This window comes from Tursiops truncatus, chromosome 1, assembly GCF_011762595.2.
Source record: "Tursiops truncatus isolate mTurTru1 chromosome 1, mTurTru1.mat.Y, whole genome shotgun sequence".
In the NCBI taxonomy this organism is placed as follows: Eukaryota; Metazoa; Chordata; class Mammalia; order Artiodactyla; family Delphinidae; genus Tursiops; species Tursiops truncatus.
In genome coordinates this window covers 43978593-44000715 of record NC_047034.1, presented here as the reverse complement: position 1 = coordinate 44000715, position 22123 = coordinate 43978593, and the positions used below count along the sequence as shown (strand labels likewise).

At 36.8% G+C, this 22123-nt stretch overlaps 1 protein-coding gene across 1 annotated transcript; it reads left to right on the top strand.

Moving 5' to 3' along the window:
• Positions 1-1085: 1085 nt before the first annotated feature.
• On the top strand, positions 1086-22112 carry PRG4 (proteoglycan 4). The gene is made up of 12 exons (XM_073803398.1): positions 1086-1148; positions 1739-1840; positions 4726-4848; positions 6147-6266; positions 14096-14242; positions 16316-18163; positions 18736-18813; positions 19357-19493; positions 19774-19930; positions 20390-20587; positions 21060-21185; positions 21976-22112. The coding sequence occupies exons 2-12, from the start codon at positions 1765-1767 to the stop codon at positions 22071-22073; spliced, it is 3108 nt and encodes a 1035-aa protein (XP_073659499.1). The 5' UTR covers positions 1086-1148; positions 1739-1764; the 3' UTR covers positions 22074-22112.
• Positions 22113-22123: the final 11 nt, after the last annotated feature.

The following is a 22123-nucleotide window of genomic DNA, read 5'->3' as shown; positions in this document are numbered from 1 at the left end:
CAGATTCTTGATTTGTGGCTCTTCATCTTATGTGTAAAATATGGATGATTACATTTAACTCAAAGGCATTTTTTTGGTGATAATTAAGTGCAGCACCTACCAAACACATAGTAAACAGCAGAATCCAGGTTAAACCAGTTTGGTTCAACACGCTTGTATTAAACACATCCTTGGTGAGGCACTGGACTAGATCCTGGCAAAAGAATTAAACATAGGTGTTTGTTGTCCTTGGGAAATTCACAGACTGTTGGAGGAGGGGTGGGGGGGGTGGGTGGAGAGGAAACAGATGAACAGTTAATTCAATGATTCTGGATGTGCTTTGGATTGATCTGACAAGTTTTTTGGGGGTGCTAGGACATAAACTGGGTCTTATGGAGGTAGACAGGACTTGAACAGGAACGCTGCATATCAAACTGGGTAAAACTTTGAGCTAGTTGACCCAGCCCGGCAAGGTTGACGGTTCACATTTTCTCTGTGGCAAGGAAGTTAATTAGTAAGTAAAAAGACCTTTTCCAAACAATGCTGGGCTTAAATAAAGGGGCTAAGGGAGATATCAATGCGATTTTTAAGCAGGTTTTTACATAGTAAAGGAGGTTATAAAATCCACAGTGTACATCATCTACCAATAGGTAGAATCGAAAGCATATTTTTTGCGCTCAGTGAAAATGAAAATACTCAAGAAACGTACATTAGAATTAATAGTATAAGTTCAGAAAATTTATGCCACAAACTGACACTAGGTAAATTTCAAAATCACTCTTTGCTGGATTCACTGGGGGAAAAAAAAAAGAAAGAAAGAAATGACACCAGCATTTGACTATTTTAAAGTTGCTGCACTAGTCAAAGCCTGCCAGAGCAATTTACCATCTCAAGAACAATTTGTTCACTTCACTTAGAAATTAGAAGTGTGTTTGGGCCAATAAATCTAAATTTATTTGTAGTAGTCATTTTTCTTAATGGAAGTGTTTTTCAGATGTTGCCTAAGTCTAGTCGTCTGGGACCTCTTCCAATAAATGAGGAAAGTTTGATTTCATAGGTTGTCACTGTTGATTTTGTCTAACCTTTGGACTAATTGGTTCATCCCAATGTATTTGCCCTGATATATAAGACTTCCAGGACATTGGAGAAATTCATCTCTCCTTTTACGGGTAAGTGTCAAAGTTAACTTGCTTCATGGAATTAAATGTATTTTCAGTTCAATAGGGATATACCTTATTAAAGGTGTTTGAAAAGATTTATAAGGATAGTGGTTGGAAAGTTTTGAAAAGGATCACATTTATGCAATACACCTGCTGGAAGCTGATAAATTTATTTTGAGAGTTAAGGGAAAGTTGGAACAATAACTCTTGTTTGTTAAATTAAATTTTACTGAAGCTGGTTATTATTATTTTTTTTTCCCCAAGATAGGATTTAAACCCTGCACTGTAAGTACATGCTGTAATTTGAATAGAGTTTGAAGATAAGTCTGTTTTCCATTTGGGGAGATTCTAAAGTATTAAAATCGTCAGTAACATGACTGTGATGGTGATCTGATTTTTTTTTTTCTGCATAAGATTAAATCTAATGGTCAAATATTTACAACGAATTAAGGCTGGTTACTTTAAAAGTCTTGTTTCAAGAATCAGATGGTTTTTATCATTAAATTGCATTTTAAAAATTACTGAAACACTGTATGTAACACAGGCATAAATTAGTGGTGAGATTCAAGAGCAGTTTTCTGATACTTTTTTCTTTTCAGCAAGGGTTCAGTACCCGAAAACAACTATGGAGAGGAAAATACTTCCCATTTACTTTTTGTTGCTGCTTTCTGTTTTCTTGATTCAGCAAGTTTCTTCTCAAGGTAACTTAACCATCAAAAATACTTTCATTTAACAACTATTGCTAATCATTCAGTTCTGACTTTTATGACAACAAAAGAAATAGATTTCTAAAAACGTATATTTGTTTGAGTTTAATACATAATAAAACCTTAAAATTATGTATAGAATATATAGCATATTTATAAGCATTTTGTATTATGAAGTTTTTCAAGAAGTTTTGAGCTTTTCAATGGAATAATTTTTGTACTAATTATTCCTATAGTTCTCCCAAAGGTTTAAAAAAATATAGACACTTACACAATAAAACTATGCTGAAATGATAAAATATCATCAGATTAACTGAAATGAACAATATGTATATAGCATATAATTTTTTCCTACATGTTTACAAAGAAATTTAATCTTTTACATCAAATAAATTATGGCATCATGTCGATATATTACAATGAACATTTACAATGTTTCAAATGACATTTTATTAATCTTGAAAATGCGCCTTCTTTCTTATAAGGACTGTTCATCCAGATATAAATTTACACAGGTATGAATGTCATTTTATATTATAATATTGAACCATTCACAGCCATCCAAAAACAGAGTTAGTCCTGGATGAACAGTTCTTGTTATTCATTTTTAGAGAATTTTAAGGTACATTCAGTGTAATCACCTTAACAGAAGTCTCTAGCATCACAAGATAAATTACTTAACAATAACACCAAGCTTTGGATTTTTGTTTCCTTTTCATTTTTTTTTTTGGTTCAAGTTATTGTTTTTTTTTTAAATTAATTTTTATTGGAGTATGGTTGCTTTACAATGTCCTTTTCTTTTTTTCTTTTTCTCTGATAAGCAAAATCTGAGAGAAGAAAAATCAAGGTGCATGACTGTTATGGCATTGTTTACATTTCCAGTAAAATAATTAAATAAGCCTGAGCATGTGAGATAGCTGCCTGCCATGGACATAGTTTCAGAATCACTTAGATAAGGTGGAAAAACGCATGAAAGAAAACATAAATATTTAATCAGGAATGACGAATACCAGGGTGTATCCAAACCCTCTGCTATCTCAGAATAATATTACAAGGTTCATAACACTGGGTGCATTTCCTAAGCTACCCCTCCTCTGTGATACAATTGGCTGTTCACTAGAACAGTTTTACTCTCCTTTAAATAAATGAAATTAAAATTAGTTGTTAAAATCAACATCAATAAAAGTAGGACAGCCATTAAATCTATGGAAATAAATTTTCCTGTAAAGATGATTGACTTCCTATTTCAGAAATCTGCTAGTTATAAAAGAATAACCTTTTGATGTTGTCTTGTCTGCTTTTCTTGCGTTCTCAGCCTCTTCCCATTCTTTTTTCTTTATATATATGTATTTATATACATATACTATATATGATATGCATTTTTGTATGTATTGTGCACATGTGTATGTAAAAAGTTCTGAAAATTGTCCTAATGTTTACTGTTTTATTTGCATATTAAGACTTTAACTTTCCTGGACTCATTATTTTGAGTAATTTCTCAGTGTGCTTCTGCGTCCCTCTATGGATTTAGGACATTGCACCTGCCAGTTTCTATTCCAGAGATGGATTCAGTTGTTACATTTCTGAGGTTATCTTTCAGGGAGGTTTTCAAGGTGTTTTCTAAATGACTTAAAAAATTTTGTTTTTGTTTTGTTTTACCCAAAATAACTCTGTTCATGACCTTTATTCAAGTCCAGATGCTTTTCAAAAGTCACCTATTTGGTACTCTGTTTAGTGGTGGTCGTAAGCATCTGACTTCCCCAACACTTATAGCACCCAGTTATCCCCACCCATGAGAGGAGCAGGGGCCTAGGAAAGTTTGTGCTGGCATGACTAGCTTGCTGTAAACGTATGATCAGAAATGAGAGGCAATGTGATCAGGACAAGTTTGGGTATCAGAATCAGATATATCAGAGTTCAAATTCTAGGTGGGCTGTTTACATAGGATGACGATGTAATTTACTATGCAAATCAAGACACTTCTAAGAGTGAAAGAGGTCACTATGAATGATTTTTTAAAATTTATTTATTTTATTTTTGGCTGCGTTGGGTCTTTGTTGCTGTGCCCAGGCTTTCTCTAGTTGTGTCGAGTGGGGGCTACTCTTGGTTGCGGTGCGCGGGCTTCTCATTGCGGTGGCTTCTCTTGTTGCAGAGCACGGGCTCTAGGTGCGCAGGCTTCAGTAGTTGTGGCTCGCAGGCTCTAGAGCGCAGGCTCAGTAGTTGTGGCGCACGGGCTTAGTTGCTCCGAGGCATGTGGGATCTTCCCAGACCAGGGCTCAAACCCATGTCCCCTGCATTGGCAGGAGGATTCTTAACCACTGCGCCACCAGGGAAGTCCACTATGAATGATTAATAGGTGTTAATTGACCTGTAATACATATATACTGGAGTTATTAAGTAGCTGGGTGCCCTTGAGCAAGTTATTAAAATTTCCGTGTTTCAGCTTTCTTACCTCTAAAGAAGAGACTACTAATACTCTCCTGGCAACGTTTCATAAGCATTAGAGATAATGTATGACTCAGTGCCCAGCACAGAGATGCTCAGTAAATGGCAACTAGTCATCATCCTAGTAGCAGTATCAGTAGAGCTGTAGCTGCCAGCCCTCCTCCAGGAATACCATCCTCTTTTGTGCAAAGCCATTATTCAGCCTGATTTTCAAAAGTGCATTTATCTTCTCAGTCTAGTAATGAATAAAATGGCATGATCAAGGTCACCTAGGAGACCAGGCAAAAGTCACCTGGACCCATTGCTAACCATCATTCCCAACCTTTCCAATTGATAAAATTCTGCCTCATCAAGCAGCTTTGTCCTCCTCCCTAGATTTCTTCCTTTTTACAAAGTGGCTTGGCCCTGTTTACACTAGTATTGTATAATTTTAGATTTATCAAGCTGTGCAGGGAGATGTGGGGAAGGGTATTCTAGAGATGCCATCTGCAACTGTGATTATAACTGTCAACACTACATGGAGTGCTGCCCTGACTTCAAGAAAGTCTGCGCTGTAGGTAAGTCCTGAGAGCTGGTGTCTCCTCTGTCAAGCACATGTCTGTGAGAGTCTCCTTGCACCCCCTGCAATGCTGTTGTCACACTATTTCACGTCTCTGTGCTGAAGTGCCTTTCCCTTCCCTTGTGTAAATGCTGCAGTGTGCTGTGCCTGAGGGTGGTGTCAAAGCTTGTGATCACTGCGGGAGGTTAAGGGGAGCCTGGAAGTCTGTCACTTGCACAAGGTTACTGACTAGTGCCAAGTATCATGTCTTGTTTTAAATAGAGACAATACTATGACTCAGGAATCATTAAGTAAATAGTAATGAGTAATTCTTTGCTATTAACCAGAGAGGTAATTGCTTAGGGATGGAGCCCTTGAATAGCTTCATCAAAAAATTCATGGACATAAAATAATCTTGCTGTTTAACTTTTTGTTATTAATATGTTTCTAAATTACCTGAAAAAGACACTTTAAAAGTCTTTAATAATGAGTGTATAATGATGAATTTCAGTTACATCCCAAAGGGTATGAATTTTAAATTATGATACTTCATTTAAACATACTTTGAACCACTTTCTTGTTAATGTGCAAATATTTCATATTTAATTTATGAAAGTTATAATTAAAAGTGGCTCAAAGTTATATTTGCTTCAGAATTTGCATGTGAAGTTGATAAATATATTGTTGTACAATTTGTTTGTTGAGTAAGGAAATTATTTCAAATAGGCCTGGGTAAATCATCATGGCTTTAACCAAGGCTTTTTTGGAAGTGAGCAGGCTTCTTATATAGTCCATATCATGGGATTAGGCTGAAATCTTTCAACTCTACACCATACCCAGTTTGTCATCACAAAGATTTCTGTATTATAAATGATTTTTGAGCCTAAAGAGTGACTATTTATATTAAGCCAGCTCTTTAGAATATATTGTTGTAGAATATGCATGCTCAATTGACAAAAATCTACTTAAAAAGTAGCAGTATCAAAAGGAGAGAATGGTGGGAATTCATATGAAGTGTACTTACCTCTTTAGGCATTTCCCAATTTTCCACTGTCCATACATGAAATGACTCAGACAGCATTGGGCTGTCTCTTGGAGCCTTAAAGGGCAAGAAAATTTTCCTTAGTCACCATATTTCTTTCTTGACCAGGGCTGTCTCCACTTGGGAAACCACCTATCTTCCAAATTCCAAATAAAAGACTTAGCTATGCACTTTTGGAACTCTAGTCAGCTATAGGGTGGGAAATGGCTATCAGTACATGGGCATGACTGATTGTGTAACCAATAATCCATAATGTTTTGTTTTGCTCTGGGTAGAGTTTTCCTGTAAAGGCCGCTGCTTCGAGTCCTTTTCAAGAGGGAGGGCGTGTGACTGTGACTCAGAATGTAAGAAGTACGGCAAGTGTTGTTCCGATTATGACAGTTTTTGTGAAAAAGGTAAGCATCTCAGTACCAATCATTGCCTCTCAGTACAGCCAGATCTGTGCACCTGTCTTAGCTTCACTGATAATGTCTTAACATGTGGTACAACTCAGGTCGTGATTTTACTAACATATACGCTATTTCATATTAATTTTGTTTCACCAAGATGAATTAAAGAAGGAATGCTTCTTCTAAAGCACTCCCTGGCTCAGCCAGGGTCCAGGAGTGCAAGTGATTGCAGGTTGAGTAATGGAGAGGATAGGGGCTGGGTATACATGATTTTCTCCTCCAGGTATGGTTCAATTTCAGGTTAAATCAACAGTAAGCAGCTCATTTGATGATTTCTTGTCTAATCCTATGGTGATGACCCCACAAAGTCAACTGTCCTTTGAGCTATCTGTGCTTTTGCTCTCAATGTTTTTGAGTGTATATTTGGGGACAGAATCAACACGTCCAGCTTCTTTGAACTAGTAAATTTGAGTCAGTTTAAAGCACTAAGTTGATAGGCAAACCAAGAAGCTAACTGTCCATTGTATTCCCCTTCTGATCTCTACAGTCCTCTCAGTAGTCTCTATCTAAATGCCTGTGTGTGAAGGAGTCAATAAAAATAGGTAGTTCCATTTTAAAATCCTCTTCTCTGGTTTTGGTCCTGAAGGAGTACTCTTGAGGCCATAATAAAACCCTCCAGATTTACCAAAAAAAAAAGGACTTTAAACAATGTACTTAAATAATGAATTCCTTTCTTTTACCAAATGTTTGTTCTTAAATCCTACTCTGTTAAAACAAGAATATTTATGGGGGTAAAAGTGAAAATAAGCATTGCTTGCATAATCTTATTTTATTTAAACAAGGCTGCACCTTCTGCTTCTTTCAAACAGTGGAGAAATAGGGTGGAAAACTATTAATCAGCATAGTTAAGGAATATTTCTTAACTCTTCAATGTTTTCATTGGAGAGCATTCCAAAAATAATGGAGACAACCCCCTGTAATCAAAATCGCAGAGTTCAGAGTTCCTACAGCTTTCAGAAGGACACATGAGATGAGTGTTCCATATTTACTCATCACTCTGATAGTTGTTTTGGCTGTGAGACAAAAAAACTAAGAATTTATTTTGGGCAGAGGATGGATAGGGAGGGAAGATGGTTAGAGAATGACAAAGCATTGAGAGAACATGTTAATAAAGACAATAGTTTATGCTACCAAGTGGTGGGTCAGATTACTTGAGGTTTTTGTAAAAATCAAGGATTAAAAAATTGATGAAGGTAGTGCATCATTTACAGAATTCACAGAGATAGTCAGGGTCCAACTGAAAATGAAGGCATCAACTAGATCTTCAGTACTTCATTTTTATTTATTTTCTTTTAAATTTTATTTTACATATTTTTTTATACAGCAGGTTCTTATTAGTCACCAATTTTATACATATTAGTGTATATATGTCAATCCCAAACTCTCAATTCATCACACCACCACCCCCCCCCGCAGCTTTCCCCCCTTCGTGTCCATACGTTTGTTCTCTACATCTGTGTCTCAATTTCTGCCCTGAAAACCAGTTTATTTGTCCCATTTTTCTAGATTCCACATATATGTGTTAATATACGATATTTGTTTTTCTCTTTCTGACTTACTTCACTCTGTATGACAGTCGCTAGATCCATCCACGTCTCTACAAATGACCCAATTTTGATCCTTTTTATGGCTGAGAAATATTCCATTGTATATATGTATCACAAATTCTTTATCCATTCGTCTGTCAATGGGCATTTAGGTTGCTTTCATGACCTGGCTATTGTAAAAGGTGCTGCAAAGAACATTGGGGTGCATGTGTCTTTTTGAATTATGGTTTTCTCTGGGTGTATGCCCAGTAGTGAGATTGCTGGATCATATGGTAATTCTATTTTTAGTTTTTTATGGAACCTCCATACTGTTCTTCATAGTGGCTGTATCAAGTTACATTCCCACCAACAGTGCAAGAGGGTTCCGTTTTCTCCACACCCTCTCCAGCGTTTGTTGTTTGTAGATTTTCTGATGATGCCCATTCTAACTGGTGTGAGGTGATACCTCAATGTAGTTTTGATGTGCATTTCTCTAATAATTAATGATGTTGAGCAGCTTTTCATGTGCTTCTTGGCCATCTGTATGTCTTCTTTGGAGAAATATCTATTTAGGTCTTTGGCCCATTTTTGGATTGGGTTGTTTGTTTTTTTAATATTGAGCTGCAGGAGCTGTTTATATATTTTGGAGATTAATCCTTTGTCCATTGATTCGTTTGCAAATATTTTCTCCCATTCTGAGGGTTGTCTTTTCGTCTTGTTTATGGTTTCCTTTGCTGTGCAAAAGCTTTGAAGTTTCATTAGGTCCCATGTGTTTATTTTTGTTTTTATTTCCATTACTCTAGGAGGTGGATCAAAAAAGATCTTGCTGTGATTCATGTCAAAGAGTGCCCTTCCTATGTTTTCCCCTAAGAGTTTTATACCGTCTGGTCTTACATTTAGGTCTCGAATCCATTTTGAGTTTATTTTTGTGTATGGTGTTAGGGAGTGTTCTAATTTCATTCCTTTACATGTAGCTGTCCAGTTTTCCCAGCACCACATATTGAAGAGACTGTCTTTTCTCCATTGTATATCCTTGCCTCCTTTGTCATAGATTAGTTGACCATAGGTGCATGGGTTTACCTCTGGGCTTTCTATCTTGTTCCATTGATCTATGTTTCTGTTTTTGTGCCAGTACCATACTGTCTTGATTACTGTAGCTCTGTAGTATAGTCTGAAGTCAGGGAGTCTGATTCCTCCAGCTCCATTTTTTTCCCTCAAGACTGCTTTGGCTATTCGGGGACTTTTGTGTCTCCATACAAATTTTAAGATTTTTTGTTCTAGTTCCGTAAAAAATGCCATTGGTAATTTGATAGGGATTGCATTGAATCAGTAGATTGCTTTGGGTAGTATAGACATTTTCACAATATTGATTCTTCCAATCCAAGAATATGGTATACCTCTCCATCTGCTGGTATCATCTTTAATTTCTTACATGTGTCTTATAGTTTTCTGCATACAGGACTTTTGTCTCCCTAGGTAGGTTTATTCCTAGGTATTTTATTCTTTTTGTTGCAATGGTAAATGGGAGTGTTTCCTTAATTTCTCTTTCACATTTTTCATTGTTAATGTATAGGAAAGCAAGAGATTTCTGTGCATTAATTTTGTATCCTGCGACTTTACCAAATTCATTGATTAGCTCTAGTAGTAGTTTTCTGGTGGCATTTTTAGAGTTCTCTATGTATAGTATCATGTCATCTGCAAAAAGTGACAGTTTTACTTCTTCTTTTCCAATTTGTATTCCTTTTATTTCTTTTTCTTCTCTGATTGACGTGGCTAGGACTTCCAAACCTATGTTGAATAATAGTGGTGAGAGTGGATATCCTTGTCACGTTCCTGATCTCAGAGGAAATTCTTTTAGTTTATCACCATTGAGAATGATGTTTGCTGTAGGTTTGTCGTACATGGCCTTTATTATGTTGAGGTAGGTTCGCTCTATGCCCACTTTCTGGAGAGTTTTTATCATAAATCGGTGTTGAATTTTGTCAAAAGCTTTTTCTGCATCTATTGAGATAATCATATGGTTTTTATTCTTCAATTTGTTAATATGGTGTATCGCATTGATTGATTTGCGTATATTGAGGAATCCTTGCATCCCTGGGATAAATCCCACTTGATCATGGTGTATGATCCTTTTAATGTGTTGCTGGATTCTCTTTGCTAGAATTTTGTTGAGGATTTTTGCATCTATATTCATGAGTGATATTGATCTGTAATTTTCTTCTTTTGTAGTATCTTTTTCTGGTTTTGGTATCAGGGTGATGGTGGCCTCATAGAATGAGTTTGGGAGTGTTCCTTCCTCTGCAATTTTTTGGAAGAGTTTGAGAAGGTTGGGTGTTAGCTCTTCTCTAAATGTTTGATAGAATTCCCCTGTGAAGCCATCTGGTCCTGGACTTTTGTTTGTTGGAAGAATTTTAATCACTGTTTCAAGAATTTTAATCACTGTTTGTGATTGGGCTGTTCATATTTTCTATTTCTTCCTGGTTCAGTCTTGGAAGGTTATGGCTTTCTAAGAATTTGTCCATTTCTTCCAGGTTGTCCATTTTATTGGCATAGAGTTGCTTGTAGTAGTCTCTTAGGATGCTTTGTATTTCTGCGGTGTCTGTTTTAACTTCTCCTTTTTCCTTGCTTATTTTATTGATTTGGGTCCTCTCCCTCTTTTTCTTGATGAGTCTGGTTAATGGTTGATCAATTTTGTTTATCTTTTCAAAGAACCAGCTTTTAGTTTTTTTATCTTTATTATTTTTTTCTTTGTTTCTATTTCATTTATTTCTGCTCTGATCTTTATGATTTCTTTCCTTCTACTAACTTTGGCTTTTGTTTGTTCTTCTTTCTCTAGTTCCTTTAGGTGTAAGGTTAGATTGTTTATTTGAGATTTTTCTTGTTTCTCAAGGTAGGCTTGTATAGCTATAAACTTCCCTCTTAGAACTGCTTTTGCTGCATCCCATAGGTTTTGGATCATCGTGTTTTCATTGTCATTTGTCTCTAGGTATTTTTTGATATCCTTTTTGATTTCTTCAGTGATCTCTTGGTTGTTTAGTAACACATTGTGTAGCCTCCATGTGTTCGTGTTTTTTACGTTTTTTCCCCTGTAATTGATTTCTAATCTCATAGCGTTGTGGTCAGAAAAGATGCTTGATATGATGTCAATTTTCTTAAATTTACTGAGGCTTGATTTGTGACCCAAGATGTGATCTATCCTGGAGAATGTTCCATGCACACTTGAGAAGAACGTGTAATCTGCTGTTTTTGGATGGAATGTCCTATAAACATCAATTATATCTATCTGGTCTATTGTGTCATTTAAAGCGTCTCTTTCCTTATTCATTTTCATTTTGGATGATCTGTCCATTGGTGTAAGTGAGGTGTTAACATCCCCCACTGTTATTGTGTTACTGTTGATTGCCTCTTTCATAGCTGTTAGCAGTTGCCTTATGTATTGAGGTGCTCTTATATTGGGTACATATATATTTATAATTGTTTTATCTTCTTCTTGGATTGATCCCTTGATCATTATGTAGTGTCCTTCCTTGTCTCTTGTAGCATTTTTTATTTTAAAGTCTATTTTATCTGATATGAGTATAGCTACTCCAGCTTTCTTTTGATTTCCATTTGCATGGAATATCTTTTTCTATCCCCTCACACTCAGTCTGTATGTGTCCCTAGGTCTGAAATGGGTCTCTTGTAGACAGCATATATATGGGTCTTGTTTTTGTATCCATTCAGCAAGCCTGTGTCTTTTGGTTGGAGCATTTAATCCATTCACGTTTAAGGTAATTATCGATATGTGTGCTCTTATGACCGTTTTCTTAATTGTTTTGGGTTTGTTTTTGTAGGTCCCTTCTTCTGTTGTGTTTCCCACTTAGAAAAGTTCCTTTAGCATTTGTTGTAGAGCTGGTTTGGTGGCGGTGAATTCTCTTAGCTTTTGTGTGTCTGTAAAGCTTTTGATTTCTCCATCAAATCTGAATGTGATCCTTGCCGGCTAGAGTAATCTTGCTTGTAGGTTTTTCCCTTTCATCACTTGAAGTATATCATGCCACTCCCTTCTGGCTTGTACAGTTTCTGGTGAGAAATCAGCTGTTAACCATATGGGAGTTCCCTTGTATGTTATTTGTTGTTTTTCCCTCGCTGCTTTCAATACTTTTTCTTTGTCTTTAATTTTTGCCAGTTTGATTATTATGTGTTTCGGTGTGTTTCTCCTCTATGGGACTCTGTGCTTCCTGGACTTGGGTGGCTATTTCCTTTCCCATGTTAGGGAAGCTTTCGACTATAATCTCTTCACATATTTTCTCCAGTCCTTTCTCTCTCTCTTCTCCTTCTGGGACCCCTATAATGCGAATGCTGTTGCATTTAATGTTGTCCCAGAGGTCTCTTAGGCTGTCTTCATTTCTTTTCATTCTTTTTTCTTTATTCTGTTCCGCAGCAGTGAATTCCACCATTCTGGCTTCCAGGTCACTTTTCCATTCTTCTGCGTCAGTTATTCTGCTATTGATTTCTTCTGGTGTAGTTTTCATTTCAGTTACTGTATTGTTTATCTCTGTTTGTTTGCTCTTTAATTCTTCTAGGTCTTTGTTAAACATTTCTTGCATGTTCTCGATCTTTGCCTCCATTCTTTTTCCGAGGTCCTGGATCATCTTCACTATCATTATTCTGAATTCTTTTTCTGGAAGTTTGCCTATGTCCACTTCATTTAGTTTTTCTGGGGTTTTATCTTTTTCCTTCATCTGGTACCCAGCCCTCTGACTTTTCATCTGGTCTATACTTCTGTGAATGTGGTTTTTGTTCCACAGGCTGCAGGATTGTAGTTCTTCTTAGTATTTCATTAAAAAAAAGTAGCAATCAAACTATCTTGCATCTCACCCCTTAGTCTTTTTTTTTTTTAAATTAATTAATTTATTTTTGGCTGTGTTGGGTCTTCTTTGCTGCATGCGGGCTTTCTCCAGTTGTGGTGAGCAGGGGCTGCTCTTTGTGTCAGTGAGTGGGCTTCTCATTGCAGTGGCTTCTCTTGTTGCAGAGCACAGGCTCTAGGTGTGTGGGCTTCAGCAGTTGTGGAATGTGGGCTCAGTAGTCGTGTCGCATGGGCTTAGTTGCTCCACAGCATGTGGGTTCTTCCCGGACCAGGGCTCCATCCCATGTCCCCTGCATTGGCAGGTGGATTCTTTACCACTGTGCCACCAGGGAACACGTACTTAAGATTGCTATAGATACCAGTTGTAGGCATCTATATATCTCAAAGTCATAACACTTCAAGAATTGAAGCAGTCAAGTGCCTCTGAATATGGGTGAGAAAACAATCCAAGAAGTTAAATAGTTTGCTCAAGATCACTAGTTAGAATGTGATAAAACTGTTTCTTGAGTTGAGGTACCTGGTGTTTTTGTGGGGTGGGAGGAGAAAGAGGGAAAGGTATGGTGGTCAGTTCATGCAGATTGCAAAAACAGAGTTCTGAGGAGAAGTTTGGTAAGAGCAGGAGGATTTATCACCACTGTCCTCTACCCAGAGTGCTTCCCCCTACCCCGTTCTCTGCTTTCTTATCTTTCAGAAGTCCTTCTTTTCTTCTGGTTCCTAATGGTCAAAACATGTTCCATGTAGGTTAAAAAGATACACATCAAACCACTAAGCTGTTTATCTTGGAGAAGGGCAATACATTTTGAGGAAAGCATAATGTGAATGTGTGAAATTCTTCCATGAGTTAATATTTATGTAGAACTTTTGTAATTAACAAAAAGAAAAAAAGAAACGTAAATTGGTATCATTTGATTTAAATGAATATGAAAACAGGAAAATGTAATTTTTATATTTATCTTCTCGAGAGCACAAACATCTGTCAACCACATGCAGTGATTATTTTGATATCACAGGAGGCTGGCACAAAGTATAGAGCTCATATTTTTTAGGCAGGCAAATACCTTCAGAAATCATCTAGAAGAAACACCTCTGTTTGCAGGCAAGAGGGGTTTAGGAGGGTTTGCCCATTTGCCCAAGGTCACGATAGACCCTTGTAGGTCTAGAACTAGAAGTCTTCTGACTCCTGAGCCTTTGCTCCCCATCGTAATTTACAATTTGAGAACCAATTTTTTTTTTGTAGCAATGCATCTTCAGATAGCTTGGAGTAGTTGGTGTTGGGCCAAGAGCCTGCCTATACAGGTTTTCACCAGCATTTACTCTTGAAGCCAGATGCATCAGTGCCTTTCAGTTAGAGTTGCTGATGAATATGAACAAGAAGTTAACTGACCCATCTTGCTTGGTCTCAGTGCACAGTCCTGCATCACCACCACCTTCAAAGTCTGCACCTCCACCTCCAGGAACAACTCAGACCATCAAATCAACAACCAAACGTTCACCCAAATCATCAAGCAAGAAGACTAAGAAAGTTATAGAATCAGAGGAAATAACAGAAGGTAGGAAGATGACAGATGTAAAAAAAGGAGGTTTCTGAGATGAAATAAGCTGTAGGTGGACTTTTATAAGACTCCTCATAGTACAGGGTGATCTTCTGAGTCATTAAAGGCTCATCACACTGCCTGTTTTAGGGCAGAGTTTAAGCCAAAGTATAAATGCTCAGTTATTTATTTTCCTTATTTACCAAACTCAGTATGGGACTAGGTTAAAATAATCAGAAGAAACAAGTCTTACTGTTTAAAAAGAAACAAAAAAAAAGCCATGATTTTGTTTGCAGAACAATTTGATTCTGTAAGATATGGGGAAGTTGAGAGAAAGTTATATAGTTATACCGCTAGTTATCTGTGACAAGCTCAGGTGCCTTGCTTTTAACTGACATTTACAAGAGCTGTTGCTCATAGTACTGATAAAACAAAAGCAGAACACAGACATTTGTAGATCAATAAATAGCATTTTTTGTTGTATTTGAACTGGCAGTTCTTTTTTGCTTTAAATCACAGTTGGTGTGATCAACTTTTTATTTATAGAACATTCTGTTTCTGAAAATCAAGTCTTCCTCCTCCTCTTCCTCAACTTTTCGGAAAATCAAGTTTTCCAAAAATTCAGCTGCTAATAGAGTTAAAGAAGAAACCCAAAGGTTTGAGCATTGATAAAGATCAGTGACTATATCAATGCCATGTTAACAATAATGACCTAAAAGTAAGGCGTGTGGGTAGAATGATTTGAGGACATTTCAATATTTGGGGGGGTATGTAACTTCATAAAAATTACTTTAGAAGATACCAGTGAAAATTTCCTATAGGAAATTAGTGCCAAGCAGCTAGGAAACCACTCTATAAAGCAAAGGAAGAAGATACTATAGAAGCAACTGTAGAACCACAGGATGGCACCAGAGATGACTATTAAGTTTTCTATTTCAAGTCCTGTCTACCTGATATCATCGCTTTCTTCTCTTTCCTCTATCTTGTCTTTTCATTTCTCCTTCCCCAGATTTATTTTATTTAACTTTTATATACTTCCTTAAGTATTTTAAAATGCTAATCCATTAAATTCTCATACCTTTCTGAGAAAGGCAATATTATTATCCACATTTTACAGATCCTCTTTATTATTTTCCTAATAAATTATCTGTCATATCTGGCTAATTTTTCTGTAGTAGAGAAACTACAGAATTTGCTATTACCTCCTAAAAAGAGATTCCCTTTGTTCTGCTTTTTTATTATTTCCTGGATTTCTAAAGTACATTCTCATTCTCCAGGAAATACTGGATTTTGGATACTGGAGTTTTGAAGAACTCATTTCCTGGGTGGTTATTTCCCTGAAGCCTTCTTTCCAGCTGAATAGCCAGATATTTAATCTTTGAGTTATCCAGAGAGTCTTGCACACAATAGAAGTGTTTGCTAAACGGAGCTCATCTCAGTGATGTGCCTCTTGGGCTCCGTATGTCACCTATGGGGTAGCTGCTAGGGGAAATCCTGTTAAACAGGGTCCTTTTGCTGCCATGGCATCCTAATCTCCTCTCTGTATCCCGAGACTGCTGAGTTTATCCAGGTAGAGGAAAGAAAGCAGTTAAAAGCCATGTGCACAGAAACAGGCCTAAGCAGGAACCATGGGGGTGACTGGAACAGATTCCTTGGATGTAGTTATAGAGGCCTCTGAGGGAACTGGTGCAGTGAGTCTAAAAGATGTTGGAACTAGGTTTCCAGTAGGAAGGAAGTGGCACCAAGCAATAAGGAATAAGAAGAGTTGAGAAAGTGACAGGCAAAGAACACTGACATAAAGAGTAGAATTAGTGTTATTGATCATATGGATCATTTCAAAGTTGCCACTTGCTTCCATATATTCTATTGAGTTTTACTTGCGTTTTTCACCCCTTATCCCATTCATTCCCTAAAATAGCCCAATAAGATAGGTTGAGCATTTATCATTTTACAGTAAATTAACAGACATGTTAGAAATTAGCAATTTGCCTAGAGACAACACAGCTAGTCAGTGATAAGGATGGCATCTTTATGTCAGTATTAAAGAAAAAAAACTATACAAAAATAAAAGACGTATATTTTTTTCACTAGCAAAAGAAAACAAGAAGAAAAGAACCCCTAAAACGAAACCTACCCCAGAACCACCAGTAATAGATGAAGCTGGAAGTGGACCGGACAATGGTGATTTCAAGCTCACCCCAACTCCTAACATTCCCACCACTCAACGTAATAAATTTACCACAACTCCCAAGATTACAATAGTAAAACCAATACTTTCTAAACCCAGTATTCCACCTAATTCTGACACAACTAAAGAGACGCCTTTGACAGCCAATAAGGAGACAACAGATGAAACTAAAGAGACTTCTACAACAAATAAACAGACTTCAACTACTGCAAAAGAGAAGACTACTTCAGCTAAAGAGACACAAAATGCAGAGAAAACATCTACTAAAGACTTTGCACCCACATCTGAAGTTCCTGCTACATCTACACTCAAAGCTGAAACTATAAGCAAATCCCCTGCTCTCACCTCTCCCAAAGAGCCAGATCCCACCACCAAGGAATCTACATCTACCACCACCAAGGAGCCAGCTCCCACCACCAAGGAATCTACACCCACCACCACCAAGGAGCCAGCTCCCACCACCAAGGCATCTACACCCACCACCACCAAGAAGCCCGCTCCCACCACCAAGGCATCTACACCCACCACCACCAAGGAACCAGCTCCCACCACCAAGGAATCTACACCCACCACCACCAAAGAGCCAGCTCCCACCACCCCCAGGGAGCCAGCTCCCACCACCAAGGAATCTACACCCATCACCACGAAAGAGCCAGCTCCCACCACCACCAAGGAGCAAGCTCCCACCACCCCCAAAGAGCTAGCTCCCACCACCAAGGAATCTACACCCATCACCACCAAAGAGCCAGCTCCCACCACCACCAAGGTGCCTGCTCCCACCACCACCAAGGAGCAAGCTCCCACCACCAAGGAATCTACACCCATCAACACCAAAGAGCCAGCTCCCACCACCACCAAGGAGCAAGCTCTCACCACCAAGGAATCTACACCCATCACCACCAAAGAGCCAGCTCCCACCACCACCAAGGTGCCTGCTCCCACCACCCCCAAGGAGCCAGCTTCTGCCACCCCCAAGGAATCTACTCCAAGTTCTCCTAATACACCTGCTCCAACCACCTCAGAGGCCTCTCCTTCAACTATCACCATGGAGCCTCCCACTACTCCTAAGGGCCCTGTTGAATCAACTCCTGAGTTTCCTGTAGAACCCACACCAAAGACTCTTGAAAACAGTCCCAAGGAGCCTGCTGTACCTACAACCAAGGCTCCTAAAGTGACCAAACCTGAAATGACTACAACAGCTAAAGACAAGGCCACAGAACAAGACACAACTGATACCATGGCATCATCCAAAATTACTCTTAAAGCAACAACTCCTGCACCCAAAGTAATGACAGCAACAAAAAAGACAACTGAAGAGACTACAAGCAAACCTGAACCAACAACAGCTATACCAAAAGGTACAGCTACTAACGCTCAAGTGACAACTCCTAAACCCCAAAAACCAACCAAAGCACCCAAAAAGCTCACTTGTACCAAAAAGACAAAAACACCTAAAGTGAGAAAACCGAAGACTACACCAACTCCCCCAAAGATGACATCAGCAATGCCTAAATCAAACCCTACCTCTTTAGCAGAAGCCAAGCTCCAAACCACCACCAGCCCTAACCAAACTCCCACCTCAGAAATAATCGAAGTAAATCCAAAGAATGAAGATGCAGATGCTACTGAAGGAGAAAAACCTCAGATGATGATTCCTAGGCCCCCTGTGTTAACTCCTATAGTTATTCCAGGCACTGATTTCATAGGGAGAGGACCCAGTCAAGGCATTGGCATCAACCCCCTGTTTTCAGGTAATATGAATCAGTTACTTTCATGTTTAAAATTGACAATGTTAACTTAAATCTTTCTGAACCAGGATGCCCTGATTTAGTATTATTCTATTGATATATATTATTTAGAACCCTGAACTTGTGAAGTTTTACATCTTCTCTACAGGTAAGCAGAGGGGTAATCACAGTAAGTTTATTTTGTTATTTGGAAAATCAAGTAATAACCTAGGATTGCAAAAATCTGCAATATTGTTTTCCAAACCAATTCCACAGGGCAATCAGAATTGAGAAACAGAATTTCACGTTGAGATCGAATATCCAATACTTGTCTAATTTAGAAGATCAGGTACCCTTACCCATTCCAGTTCATAATTTATTTTTATATAACACTTTTGAATAATATCACCTTTAAGTAAAACAACTATGAAATATATCACTTTTTCACCTCTGAAATACATGTACCTCAAATTATACTCTTCAAGAGCTTAGGAAAGGGTGAACAGAGGAAATAGAACCCAGTGGGTTCTATTTTGAAAAGAAAGGAACACTTTTCTCATTTTTATATTGGCTTAATTTGTGTTAATTTGTTTTAGATGAGACTAATTTATGCAACGGTAAGCCGGTAGATGGACTGACTACTTTGCGCAATGGGACATTAGTTGCATTTCGAGGTGAGTTTTGCACACATTTCTTTTTCTGCCCCTTGTTTTTTTCTTGGTGCTTATGAGAGCAAGAGTCATGGGAGAGTACAAGTTTGGGCTGAGCTTCCTGGAGGGAAACCTGATTGATGAACTTACCTCACACAGTATTATAAGGACCTGAGGGTAAATACCAAAATATTGGATTAACAAAACTGGACATAGTAAAGTAACAAACAAAATAAAGTTATTTAATTATAACTCCTTAATGCTAACAGGTAAAGAAAATAAGAGATAAGTCATTTTCTGTAAATCACAAAGCCAGAAGGCTCTTCCTAGAGAAGCTGGGAAACTAAAATATTTTAAGTTATGCTAAATTTCAGACTTGAGAAATATCTACTCTCAGAAATGTTCAAATACTACCTTCTGTATTAGTACTAAAAATTCTGACTAAACATCATAGAATGCTTGTTAACACATTCAATCTGCTTCTTTATGATAAACTGTTTTTAAAAGATTTCATTTTGATTTCTTCTGGGATTCAGTTTGTAGGCTGATCATCACTTTCAATTTTAGGTCATTATTTCTGGATGCTAAATGCATTCAGTCCACCATCTCCACCTCGTAGAATTACTGAAGTTTGGGGCATTCCCTCCCCCATTGATACTGTTTTTACTAGATGCAACTGTGAAGGAAAAACTTTCTTCTTTAAGGTAAGAAAAATATCTTTGTGAGAGAAATCAGCAAATAGTTATTCTTTATTATGACAATTTAACCTCCACTTCAGAAGGGTCTCCATATTTTAATAAACTATCATTAAAATTTAATAAATAGTTAACACTCAATTTGGTAACATTGTCAACTTATTCAAATACTTAACTAAGTTAAAACTTTCTCCCTATACTTAAATCTAAGAATGAGTTCCTAACCTTTTTTTTCCTTTTTAACCTTTTAAAAAAGCTGTTCACATCATTTCCTCTTTTTAATTACCAGGATTCTCAGTACTGGCGTTTCACCAATGATATAAAAGATGCAGGGTATCCCAAACTAATTTCCAAAGGATTTGGAGGACTAAATGGAAAAATAGTGGCAGCTCTCACAATAGCTAAATACAAGAACAGACCTGAATCTGTGTATTTTTTCAAGAGAGGTATGTGTTACATAATTGACAAAATTAAAAAAACTTTTAAGGAGTGATCTGCCAGGAAAATTTTATTCAATATTTCCATTTATTATAGGGTTTACTGTCAAAAGATATCTTTAATGGCTAGAATCAAGTATTTTCAATTAAAAAATAAAAAGGGCAGTAAGAAGTATTTAGCTCTCTCAACATGCAAATCACAACTTCATGAGTTTTCAGGACATTGATATAAAGAATGTCATTTATTTTCAAAGTTAAATATATAACTATGCAATTTGTTGGCTTTATTCACAAGTACTTCGAGATTTAGTAATTATTTTTATAATACCTTGACTAATAACCATTATTAATATCTGGACATACTTTATGAAAAACATTGTTTCCTCTACCTTGTAAAAGCTCTTTTCCATCTCTTTGGGGAATTAAAATTAATTTTCATATTGTACGTGATTTTCTAATTCATCATAGGTGGCAGCATTCAGCAGTATACTTATAAACAGGAACCCACCCAAAAGTGTACTAGAAGAAAGCTTGCTATAAGTTATCCAGTGTATGGAGAAACGACACAGATTAGGACACGTCGATTTGAACGTGCTATAGAGCCTTCTCAAACACACACCATCAGAATTCACTATTCACCCATCAGAGTCACTTATCAAGACAAAGGTAATATTTTTTACTGTGTTAAAAATTCTTACACATGAAGTAGATGTAATAGTTTCTTACAGAGTATGGCTTATTAAATATAAATACTGACCATATAACCCTAATACTTAGTATTATTCTAATAATAATAAATTGATGCAAAACATCAATTTGCTTCAATGAATGACCAAAGATCAATACTTTTTTCTTTGTGGCTAAGAAAGGCAATTTATTCAGGCTTGTTAATTATAATACCATTAACCAAGAACATTAAATCCAAATCTGTAATCCTTAAAACAGTCCTAAAAGGTAGATATTTGTACCATATCAGAGATAGCAAAAGCTGAGGCATTGAAGTTAACTCACCCAAGGTAACAGAGCTACTGAGTGACCAAACAGGGATTAAAACCCAGGTCTGTTTGACTCGAACAGCTGCTTTTTCCAATACAGTACATTGCCTTTCAATCTGATACCTTTAAAGTGTCATCTGCAGGTTTCCTCCATAATGAAGTTAAAGTGAGTATACTGTGGAGAGGACTTCCAAATGTGGTTACTTCAGCTATATCACTGCCCAACATCAGAAAACCTGATGGCTACGATTACTATGCCTTTTCTAAAGGTAAGTTATTAAGTAAAATCTTAATAGCTTTCTGAAGATGGTATCTAATCTCTGAAACATGAATAAATTCAAAGCAAAAACAAGTGTTCAATGGTGACTGAAGGTGAGAAATTAAATTACATCACTTATTCTAATTATTCTGAAGAGAAAGTTTAGATTTTTGCTTTACTTTCAATTAAATTGAATGGATTGCAATTCATTTCTGCCCTATCATTCATGAGATTAAAGCCTATTACGAAGAAACATCCAATTAATTGAGTAAAACCGCTACTGAAAACAATATTTTACTTCTATTATCTGTGGCATTTAACAGAGGTCTTGTTTGCCACGAAGCTGTACTGATTTACATCATTACACAGTCTGTAAGATCAGAAAGAAGTTGCTGAGAAACTAATTTTATTAACAAAATTATATTACCTGGGATATTTTTCCTTGAAAAATCCATAAAAATATAAGTTCTTCTGCCTATATAAATATCAGAATGTATTTTTTTAAAGAATAAACCCCCCCCAAAAAGAATAAAACCCAAATGAATTATTTTTTAAACTAACTCGGTTTTCTCAAATTCTTACTTTGAAAAAGCAGAGTTAAACCTAATTTTATTGAAAGATGGTGAAAGGTCAGTCAAGGCAATTGTTTTTCTCTTTGTCAGAAAGTTCAAATTAATTAATACATTTCTGATATTAAAATGATAAATACTGTCTTTGAGTATAATAATAAATATAAACTATTTTTAAGTTCAAGTGTTTTGTTTCTTTTTAATTGAAAAAGTGACTTCTCTTCTGTTTAGATCAATACTATAACATCGATGTGCCAACTAGAACAGCAAGAGGCATTACTACTCGTTCTGGACAGACCTTATCTAATGTCTGGTACAACTGTCCTTAGACTGATGGGCAAAGGAAGAATCGACTAACTAAAATGAAGAAAAGAATGAT